The 9,821-nt window shown below is 39.2% G+C and overlaps 2 protein-coding genes across 2 annotated transcripts; one reads left to right on the top strand and one right to left on the bottom strand.

Annotated features, from left to right (window-relative positions):
• Positions 1-5,425: 5,425 nt before the first annotated feature.
• ATNIH1004_002828 (uncharacterized protein) lies at positions 5,426-7,121 on the bottom strand (the record flags this gene model as incomplete). The annotated part of the gene is made up of 5 exons (XM_033567513.1): positions 5,426-5,981; positions 6,028-6,391; positions 6,444-6,466; positions 6,529-6,560; positions 6,873-7,121. The coding sequence occupies 5 exons, from the start codon at positions 7,119-7,121 to the stop codon at positions 5,426-5,428; spliced, it is 1,224 nt and encodes a 407-aa protein (XP_033429508.1).
• Positions 7,122-7,958: 837 nt separating this feature from the next.
• On the top strand, positions 7,959-9,821 carry ATNIH1004_002827 (uncharacterized protein; the record flags this gene model as incomplete). Its single annotated transcript, XM_033567512.1, has 7 exons — positions 7,959-8,072; positions 8,118-8,198; positions 8,253-8,305; positions 8,364-8,621; positions 8,671-9,329; positions 9,383-9,541; positions 9,607-9,821. The coding sequence occupies 7 exons, from the start codon at positions 7,959-7,961 to the stop codon at positions 9,819-9,821; spliced, it is 1,539 nt and encodes a 512-aa protein (XP_033429507.1).

The following is a 9,821-nucleotide window of genomic DNA, read 5'->3' as shown; positions in this document are numbered from 1 at the left end:
TTTTAATCTGTCTTTTTATTTAAAATAAATATGGGATGGAAGCGACTACATTTAAATAACCTTAAAAAGGTTATATTTGCGATTATATTATAAGATTATAAAAAAAGTAAGGTACCCTACTACTAGTACATAACTAGTATATTACTAGTAAATAACTAGTACTAACTAGTTAAATCTAGTTATTACTTTACTTCGTGTTTTTATTAATCGTTAAGATGCTGAAGGGTATTAAATAATATTTACTAAAGTATTTTAGCTTCTTAAATAGGTAATAAAATAGCCTTTAAGATTTAAATATTTTTATAGCTTAGGAATTCGGAGTATTATTACTAATATAGACAGAGGACAAATGGAAGGTAAGTATTAGTTTAAATTTAGTTATTATCTAATTACTAACTAATACCTTTCTAGGACTTGGCTATTTTCTGTAAACCCTTTCTAATAGTAATAAAAATTGGCAGTGGTATATTAAGCATATTATAATCTTTTATTGTATTTATTTTCTACGTGGAGTTAAAAAGGTTATTAGAAAATATTAACAGTATACAGAGCTTTTTAAGCGAATAATAGCTTTACTAGACTATAAGAGTAAGGAGGATTATATTAAACTAGTCTAGTATTTATTATATAAATACTAGTTCCCTACTAGTAAAATACTAGTTATTAACTAGTTTACAAATACTGCTAATCCTGATTTAAAATAGGAGGGTTAGGCTTTTTATAAAGCTAACCCAGTTATAGCTATAAAACTTAATAAATCCTGCTCTTGCATGGATTCTAAAAACTTTAATAAAGCTACAGCTTATATTAATACAGCAGAGCAAACTCATGAGAAGGGGCTAGCAATGGGAAAAGCTTTAAGTATTATAAAGGCAGTATAAATATAAGTAACTACTAGTTTTATATTAATACCTAACTAGTACCTAACTAGTATATAGTGGCTATTACCTTAATAAGCAAGACATAGCACAATATAATACTTAAGATTTTTATAAAATTTAGTATTCTTATTCTAAGCAAAGTGGGTCAGACCTATTCGCAGAGAGTTTAAAAAGAGGTTGTAAGTAAATACCAGTTATTAATTAATTATATACTAGTTACTTATTAGTATACTATTAAAGTGTAAACATAAGTAAAAAAAATTATAATCTTATTAAAAATAGCAGCACCCTATAAAACGTGCAAATAAGGCTATTAAAACTACTAATAAACTATCACAATCTTAAAAAGTCTTATCTTCAGGGTTTCCTTGTCCAGAAAATTATTCGAGCTCTCAAGGCAGAAAATCACTACGTGGACAAGGGCGCAGACAACAGCCCCGAAACAGGTAATTAAAAAATTCAAGGTACTAGTACAATACTAGTTATTTACTAGTTACTAACTAGTTTTAGTTTTTATAATAGTACTAGTACTTTTTTATCTTTTTATTAGCAAGCAATGCTTAATAGTGCCGAAATATCTTATTAGTAATAACAAGCAGATTTACTTTTACTATAACAACGAGCCCAGCTAGAGCAGTATTAGTTATTAACAAGCCTAGTAGTAAATAGGAGGCTAGACCCAAGTGTCCTGCTAAACCAAGGGCCTACTAGTATAGGACTGGTCCCTAACTAGTTATATACTAGTACTAAACCTGTATTATCACCTCTTTAGGTCTCTACACAGGCTATTATAAGTCAGCCACAAGTAAACCAGGCACAGGCTATATTTTCTACAGATATTAAACTAGTCAGGGGCCTATCTAGTTAATTTCCGAATATCTAACAAATATGGTCTTTTAATTAGAGGAATAGAAATTTATATAGTGTATTATTAATTACCGTGTATAGTAACTATATATAAATATAATTATATCAGGGAGTGGATGGCTGGTATAAAACCAGTTATTTACTAGTTTATAACTAGTAGAGAAAATTCTTAAATATATATTTTATAATATACTTGTTATTATTTTAAGTATACTATATAACCTCGAAGGTTTTAATATTCTAAATAACAACAACTAGCTTTTAGCTAGCTATTTAGCAGTAGCTATTAAAGTCTATATATTTAACTTATTTCTAATAAACAACTAGCTTGCAGCAGTTCCCAAGCAGGCAAATTGCAATATTAGTGCTTATAAAGTGGCTAACTAGTTAGTAACTAGTTAAAACTAATAGCCCTTATTATCCCCTGCATCTCATCTGATTATAGGGCCTTAGACTTTTTTCATAATATTTAGTATACTGCAGCACCCTCCACCATGTCACTTTCAGCATTGTGTGACTGGTCAGGAACTGGTTTGCTACTAGTACCAGACTGGTAACGCCCTTACTTAATAATAAGGTACCTTAAACAAGTTCCAGTGTTCACAGTAGGGGCGTTGGCCATATTCTAAACTAGTTAGTACTAGTATTAAACTGTATTTATAACATACTAATTCCAAGCCCACTGTTTCTTTTTTAGCAGACACCACATAGGGAACACTTTCTATAATACAAGCAAGTATAACAACGAATAGTATTATAATTAGGCTAATACTAGTTAGCTACTAGTATATAACTAGTTACTAACTAATTATATACCTTATTATCCATTAAGAGTGGGAGCTCAGGGAGCGAAGAATTATTATATTTATATTAATTAGTTACTAGTAGCTAGTTAGTAGGATACTAGTAGCTTACTACTCTTTATTAGTTCTACCTGCTAGTATAGTAATAATAGTTGGAGATAAACTACTTAATATAATTAGTATAATAGTATAAAACTAGTAATAAACTATTATTATACTTTGTAAGATTAATAACCTGCTTTTTCTTAGGTATAGTATTAACTATAGTAGATATTTACTTTTGCAACTTAAAAGTATTATCTAGAAAAAAAAAAAGATACTACTTTATAACCAGTTAGTAACTAGTGTATAACTAGTTAGATATTTTTTTTTACTTTTAGTTTTAGAGTATATTGCAAAACTAATCTTCCTGTTAAAGCCTGGTTTAACTATAATCCCATAACACAAAACATGCTTGCAAAGATTAGTTATAAATTTATAGTATTTTAAAATACTAGTTAATAACTAGTTACTAACTAATATCTAACTAATATACTTATAGAACCTAAAGGGTAATCCTCTACACAACAGAATACTTCCTAAGGGTAAATTACCACCCTAGTTATAATCTTTGTATTACCATCACCATTATCAACCTCAAATGTCTCCTAAATTAAAAGTAGGATATTAGTATTATACTAGTTAAGAACTAGTAAAATATAGTAAAAACTTACCTTATTATACTTAGGCCAGTTAATTTCTCCCTTTACTCCCTTGTGCAGATACGCCTTGTAGCAGGGCTAAATAAGGTAAATATTACTCTCCAACCAGTATTAAACTAATTTCATGCCATTATCTTACCTCTTTCGAGAGATCCGCTATTATTAACAGCCAGGCGGGCGCGTGGAATCGACAATTTGTTATAAAAGGAAATAAAAAATAACCGCTAAGCCAAAATTTGTGGGTGTGTAGGCGGGTCGTCACCTGACCACCTGAAAGTGGTTTAGCTTCCCAGCGGCTAGGCGAGCCCACTTTCACCTCATCTGTAGTCTCAATGCGGCGCAGGTCCAATGCAGATATTGTAGATCTATACTAAACTAACATCATACTGGTATAATATAATACAAGCTTTTATAAGATTTAATTAATAATTATTCTACCAATTGATTGCTTGATGTCACAGTGCCAGCCTACCACCTTCCTAATGTAACCTAAACTGTTTTCCCCATTTAATCCTAGGCTTCAGACCATGTCTTGCTTATTATTGTGTGCTTGTCTGCATTCTGTCTTGTTAACTATGTCTACCTGTTGTACCTACTTACTCACTGATGCTGGAGAGAGATTTGCAGCTATAAGAAGTAGTAGATAGAAATATTATATTTGCTTCCCTCCCTCCATTAATAATTATTATTTGTATTGGCATTGCGATGGCGTATTGATTTTATTGTTTTATAGATACTCTTGCATCGGCTCGGAATATGATAATCCCCATTAAGTATAAATAGGGGGTAATATCATGTCGAATACTGTGGGGGATCCTCCAAGATTCCAAGTCGTGCGATTGGCCGATTGCTCAGCCTTGCGGACTGAAAGCAACCCCACATTACCACATAACAGTTTGTTACATCCAAAATAATAATCGGTATGAAAAAACTTCTATGGTGCGTGTGTTTTCAATAAAGGTAAGTGGACCTAAGTGCCCTGACGGCCAACAAGGGCCGTGCTCCATTTCCAGGTGGCGGGTAGAATCTAGAATGCCCTGCGATTGGACAAGTGATGGTCCTTTGCATGTGCTATTGCTTCATTGCTATTTTTACAAAAATCCTTCGCCTTTTGAATGGTGTGACTTGTGCTCTATACGGCTGCCACTGGCGAGCAAGCGAGGCTGCCTGATCATACCCGCTTATTATGCTCATTTCATACTTCGTCCTAGTAAGACCTGTGTTGTCAAAAATGTCTTCCCTTCTCTACTGAGGCAACTATTCAATGACATTGATACCTTGAATACACCCAAAAATAAATTGGTCTTTCGTCCCTGGTCAAAACAATTCAGTCCCGGCTAAATCACAGTCTTTAAGCATTCTCAGATAAAGAGGGCAATTAAGGCCCGCCGTCTGCAGAGAATGATTGAGATATCCACGCTTAAGAATGGAAGGATGAACTGCCTGCGACCTGCAGTGGCCTATGTCCTGAAAACCGACTCAATAGAAATAAATGCATAGGTATTTAAAAGTAGTCGTAAATATAATTCAAGATACCATAGTAAATACAACGTTGCAGTCTACTCACCCATGCATTCATATACTCAGTGGTGTAGGGAACTCGTTATAATTGATAGGAGCAGCTATTTGTTGATATTTAGAATTCAAGAGCATGGCTACTCTAAGAATTGCTCCACGCTCCAGTGACGCTGCTATTGAATTCAACATTCCAGTCCCATTCTGCATGCTGAAATGGACCGAACATGTCAAAATTGATGGTCCCGAAAGCTGACTCTTGAACGCTATCTGAGCCACTCAACTGGGTTAATGATGTTATGTACTCATTGGAATCTTCGATTTTAGTTATTTTATGACTATTTGAACATATTCCCGCTGATAAGTGTTGCCTTTAATACAATCTTTTAAGGTTGTTAGGGGGGTATATTAAAAAGATGAGCTGCTTCACAAATAATGCAGATTGCTTGGTTTTTTAAAGTGGAAATTGATGCACAGGATCCATGGTTCTAAATGTGACTCCTTCACTGAACTGCCTCCTTTATCGCATTGACTAATGTAAAATACTTTGCGAAATATATTGAACAAAGATGTCTAAAACACCCTCACATATCTCGGGTCAGAAGTTACCAGTCAATCCCGTTCCCTTGAGCTTAGTCGCCACCTCTCTGGCCCATCACTACTGCCACTTCACGGTCGTTCCTCCTATTCTCGCCTCCTCTACCCAAAAAACTGCAAGATGACTTCTCAGAAGCTCTTCCACGGTACAGTTCAAGAAGGTCCTCTGAGCTTCTAAAACACCCATCTCGCCGCGCTTTACCTTGGCCACCACTCTTACAAATGACAGCGCAAGACCGTCATCGCCTCCATGATGACATCGTTTGGTAGTGGGAATATTATACACCACTTCGGAGCCAGAGTGAAAATCGTTTACACGAATGGTGGCTGCATCGTAAACGATCTCCCCTGTGGTGCCTGATATACGTCCAAAACGCTTGCTTATAGCATCTGCGACAGCGACCATAAGGAACTGAACAACCTTTGCAGGGCGGTACCGGGGCTCAGTGCCTAGGTTGCCTGCGCAGAGCTGCTGCTTTGATGACAAAGAAGATCTGTTGGGTCTATTCTTCTGGCATTGAGGGAGTGGCAGAAGTTCGTCCTCCCACTCTATGGTGATCATTTGATCATCACACACATCATTGTCGGACTCCCAGACACAGCGCCCATACCAGTTTCTCTAACTCACCTGAGATGCAGGGGTTTTGTCGTCATAGTCCTCACCTGACTTCTAATAAGCGCTTTGCCGCAAAAGACAGTCCCCGCTTCCGAAGCACATCCTCGATATCAGGCACTATTGCATTGGCAGGACGATCGCTGTTGCCTGCCCTAAGTTGCTGATGCAAATAGAGCGATTTAGCACGGTATTGGCATGTCGTCTCCACAGAACAGCTCAGGCAGTTGGTGGCTGCACCGGCACCTGAGGGCTTATTGGATTGCCTGAAGAAGTCACTTTTGAAGGGAGATGAGGTGGTTCGGGGTTGGATGCAGAAGTCGACGAACAGAGAAGTCAGAGAAGAAAATCGATGTCGTGGCATGACTTTGTGAGAATCGAAGGTGCACTGGTGGATTCTTTCGCCAAGGACCTCTGCATATAATCAGCAACTGTCACGATAACTTGTAGTCTGCACGGCACATACCGCACGTAACAATGTCCGAAGTGCTTCCAGCCAACTGTTTCAGTATGTTCAACACTGATAACGTTGCCCACTGCTCGATCCTCACGAACAAGCTTCCGTAACATAACTTGGGGGAGGCTATGCCGTAAAACCAAGCCAACAGCAAAAATTGCTTCGGTTTGCAACATCTCCCATAACCTCAAGAGTGCCCCATAGATACAAAGCAGGTCACTCAGCCACGTTGCTAGCGGTTTCTCACACAGAATATGTAGCCCTAGAGGCGCCACAGCCTGGACAACTGCCGCATGAAGTTCATCCAACAGGCATACAAGTACTGCATCAATCCCTGGTCCGTCACCGTCCCTGTCGTGCGTTCCAGCTCTCGTCGATTGACTTCATAGCTGACGAACTCCTCCCAGCTAGTAAATGCCTGGCCTTCAAGCGGCTCACCTGCCCCCAGATAATTTCACCGAATGCTCGCCTCTTGAATTCGGATGGCTCAGCTACTGCGGCAATGATGCCTTCACCGGAACTATGAATTAGCTCAGCATAAGGATAGCCACGGTATCCTGCACCTATTACAAGGATTCGAGGTTTTGACTCCAAGGAGACCTTCGAGTTGGGTTCCAGGTGGCTCTTCTGGAATGTGACAGGTACGATTACAGGGCCTTTGGGTCTTGTATGCCGAAATAGCTGCATTTTGAAGGCATGCATATAACCTGAAGAGATCTGAGAGCTTTGGGGATTGAGGCTGCAGACAGATGATGGATCTTGAGCTCAAGCTATTGGAAGCCGCTATTATCAGGAATTTGAGGTACTCGAGTTAGGGGGCTGAGTGAAATCATTTCGCGGCCGAATATACAATGAGTTTAGCCTGATGCTCATCTGGTCCCGGTGGAGACTACAGTCTCTGACCTACATATTGGAGATTTTCCGAAATCACTAATATGTAACCATATTCTGGAACCTATTACCGTCATCCTGACACACACTACACCTTACTGGGTTAGCTGTGTATCTATATATACAGCATCTTTCATTTCATGTAACTTAACAGTAACAATTTCTTTACAGTCACTACAACACTCTTACAACTTGCTCTATAGAACCGCCCCCACATTTCACGCCCGATCTATTGTCAACGGCATGTCCCAAAATAGATATTCCTGGTTGGATGTGACGGGATTAAGGAGCCGGCGGAAAATGGGGCCGCTATAAGACCTTCTTATGATTTTGACCTGTGATTCGCCGCTTCCCGTAAATTGCCCTTGCATGCGATTTAATGGAATGTAACATTAATTACTATGTAGTAAGGCATGCTCAATTCCAGGAATGAAGAAGTTCCCATGGTACATAGGTCTGCCCACTGACAAATTCAGCAAGCAATCACGACACGTCCAGATCTCGAACTCCATCGCTTAATAGATTATACAGCGGATGATTTCTTGCTTATGTGTCTCTCTTAAGAAGCTTAGTCTGTCAAGTCCTTATAATTTTGTTGATTACAGCTTGGCTATTCAAGACTGAGTTATTAACATGCCAAACTCGTCGATATCGCAGAGACTTACGGAGCAAAAAACTCCAGAGCAAGAATCCCCAGATGAGATTTTTTCAGACGCTGAAGAGGAACGACATATCCATGGAATCAAAGTAAGCGTGTTCAGATTAAGATTAAAGTGTTACTAACAGCTGTAGTGGTTTCTTTTAGTTGCTAGCACATTGACAGGCAGTTTTGTCTATGCTTTGGATAATACTATCGTTGCTAATATTGTACCCGTTCGTTAGTTCTTAATTGCCGCAAGAAAGAAACTCTGACCTTTAAACATAAAGGCTATTGTTAATCATTTCAATGCGGTCGAGAATTTGCCGTGGTTATCCGTTGGGTGAGTTTGAATACGAAAGACAATTTAATAAGCATCTCTAAAAATCCACGGGGAGTAGATTTATGATCGGTGGACTGTCAATGGTTCTTATTTACGGCAAGCTATACACTTTATTTAACTCGAAATGGCTATATATCGCGTCCACTGTTATCTTTATGGCTGCTTCTGCAGTCTGTGGCGCCGCTCCTACTATAAACGCTGAGATCGTTGGACGAGTTTTCGCAGGCGCAGGTGGAAACGGAATGTACTTTGGTATTCTAGACCTTCTATCAACAAATACAACGAGCCGTGAGCGTCCGCAATACTTGAGCTTGACGTGAGTCCGCTACGTGAATATGATGACAGACTTGTTGACAAGGAAGCAGAGGCCTAGTCTGGGGCTTAGGAACCGTCCTTGGCCCAGTCGTTGGGGGTGGGTTTGAAAAATATACCTGGCGCTGGGCGTTCTACATCAATCTACTTTTCGGTGCCATTCTTATACCTACTTACGTTTTCGTGGTTCCGTCCAATGTTCCAGCCCCTGAAATACCCTACCGACAGAAGCTTTCCAGTTTTGATTGGGTTGGTAGCTTACTGAGCGTTGCCGCATTTGCAACCCTGGTGATGGCAATTAATTTTGGCGGGACTCTATATGCCTGGAAAAGCGGTCAAATCATTGCTTTGTTCGTAGTGTCAGGCACGCTTTGGATCTTATTTGGCATCCAGCAGGGGTTTACTATTGCTACCTCCTTGCAGGATCGGTTACTGCCAATGCACCTGTTTAGGCAGAAGGAACCGGCCTTACTTTTCTTTGCTTGCGCTTCAGTAGGGATGGTGACATATCCAACTGTGTACTATATACCGATCTACTTCCAGTTCACTCGGGGCGATGATGCAATCCGATCTGCGGTCAGGTTGCTTCCATTTATCTTTATATTGATTGTGGCTATTCAGTCAAGCGGCGCCTTGATGTCTAGATTTGGTTATTATAAGCCATGGTATTTGCTCGGAAGCACATTAGCCCTCGTTCCAGCGATTCTGATAGGTAAGGTGATAGTTCCTTACGGCTCTGAGATTTTATGGCTGATTAAAGCATAGCTACCATTATCCAAGTCCACACAAGACCGGCCATTCTCTACGGACTTGAAATTGTTATTGGATTAGGCGCCGGTTTATACACTCAGGCAGCCTTTGCCGTAATTCAGGCTGTTACAGCGCCATTTGAAGCTACCTATGGTCTTACTTTAATGCTGCTCGGTTCGTCCATCACGCCATGCAGTAATTGTTTAGAAAAATCTATTTAAATGCTTACAATAAACCAGCTCAACTTATAGGAATGACCCTTGGACTATCCATCACCGGTGCCATTTTTGTCAATGTGACCCAAAATGGTCTTTTCAAGTTGCTTCCCAACCTACCCCGGGAGCAGGTCTCTCAAGTTGTCTCGGGAACAAGCAGCGCACTACTGAACAAACTTCCAGACGCTGTTCGAGAACAGGCGCTGGATGCAATTGTGCACGCTTGGCGCTATCTGTAA

The sequence above is a fragment of the Aspergillus tanneri genome, assembly GCF_003426965.1.
Source record: "Aspergillus tanneri strain NIH1004 chromosome Unknown AapTan_1_pilon_pilon_pilon, whole genome shotgun sequence".
NCBI classification, from domain to species: Eukaryota; Fungi; Ascomycota; class Eurotiomycetes; order Eurotiales; family Aspergillaceae; genus Aspergillus; species Aspergillus tanneri.
Note: the sequence above shows the minus strand (reverse complement) of the source record. Positions and strands in the feature narration are given on the sequence as shown.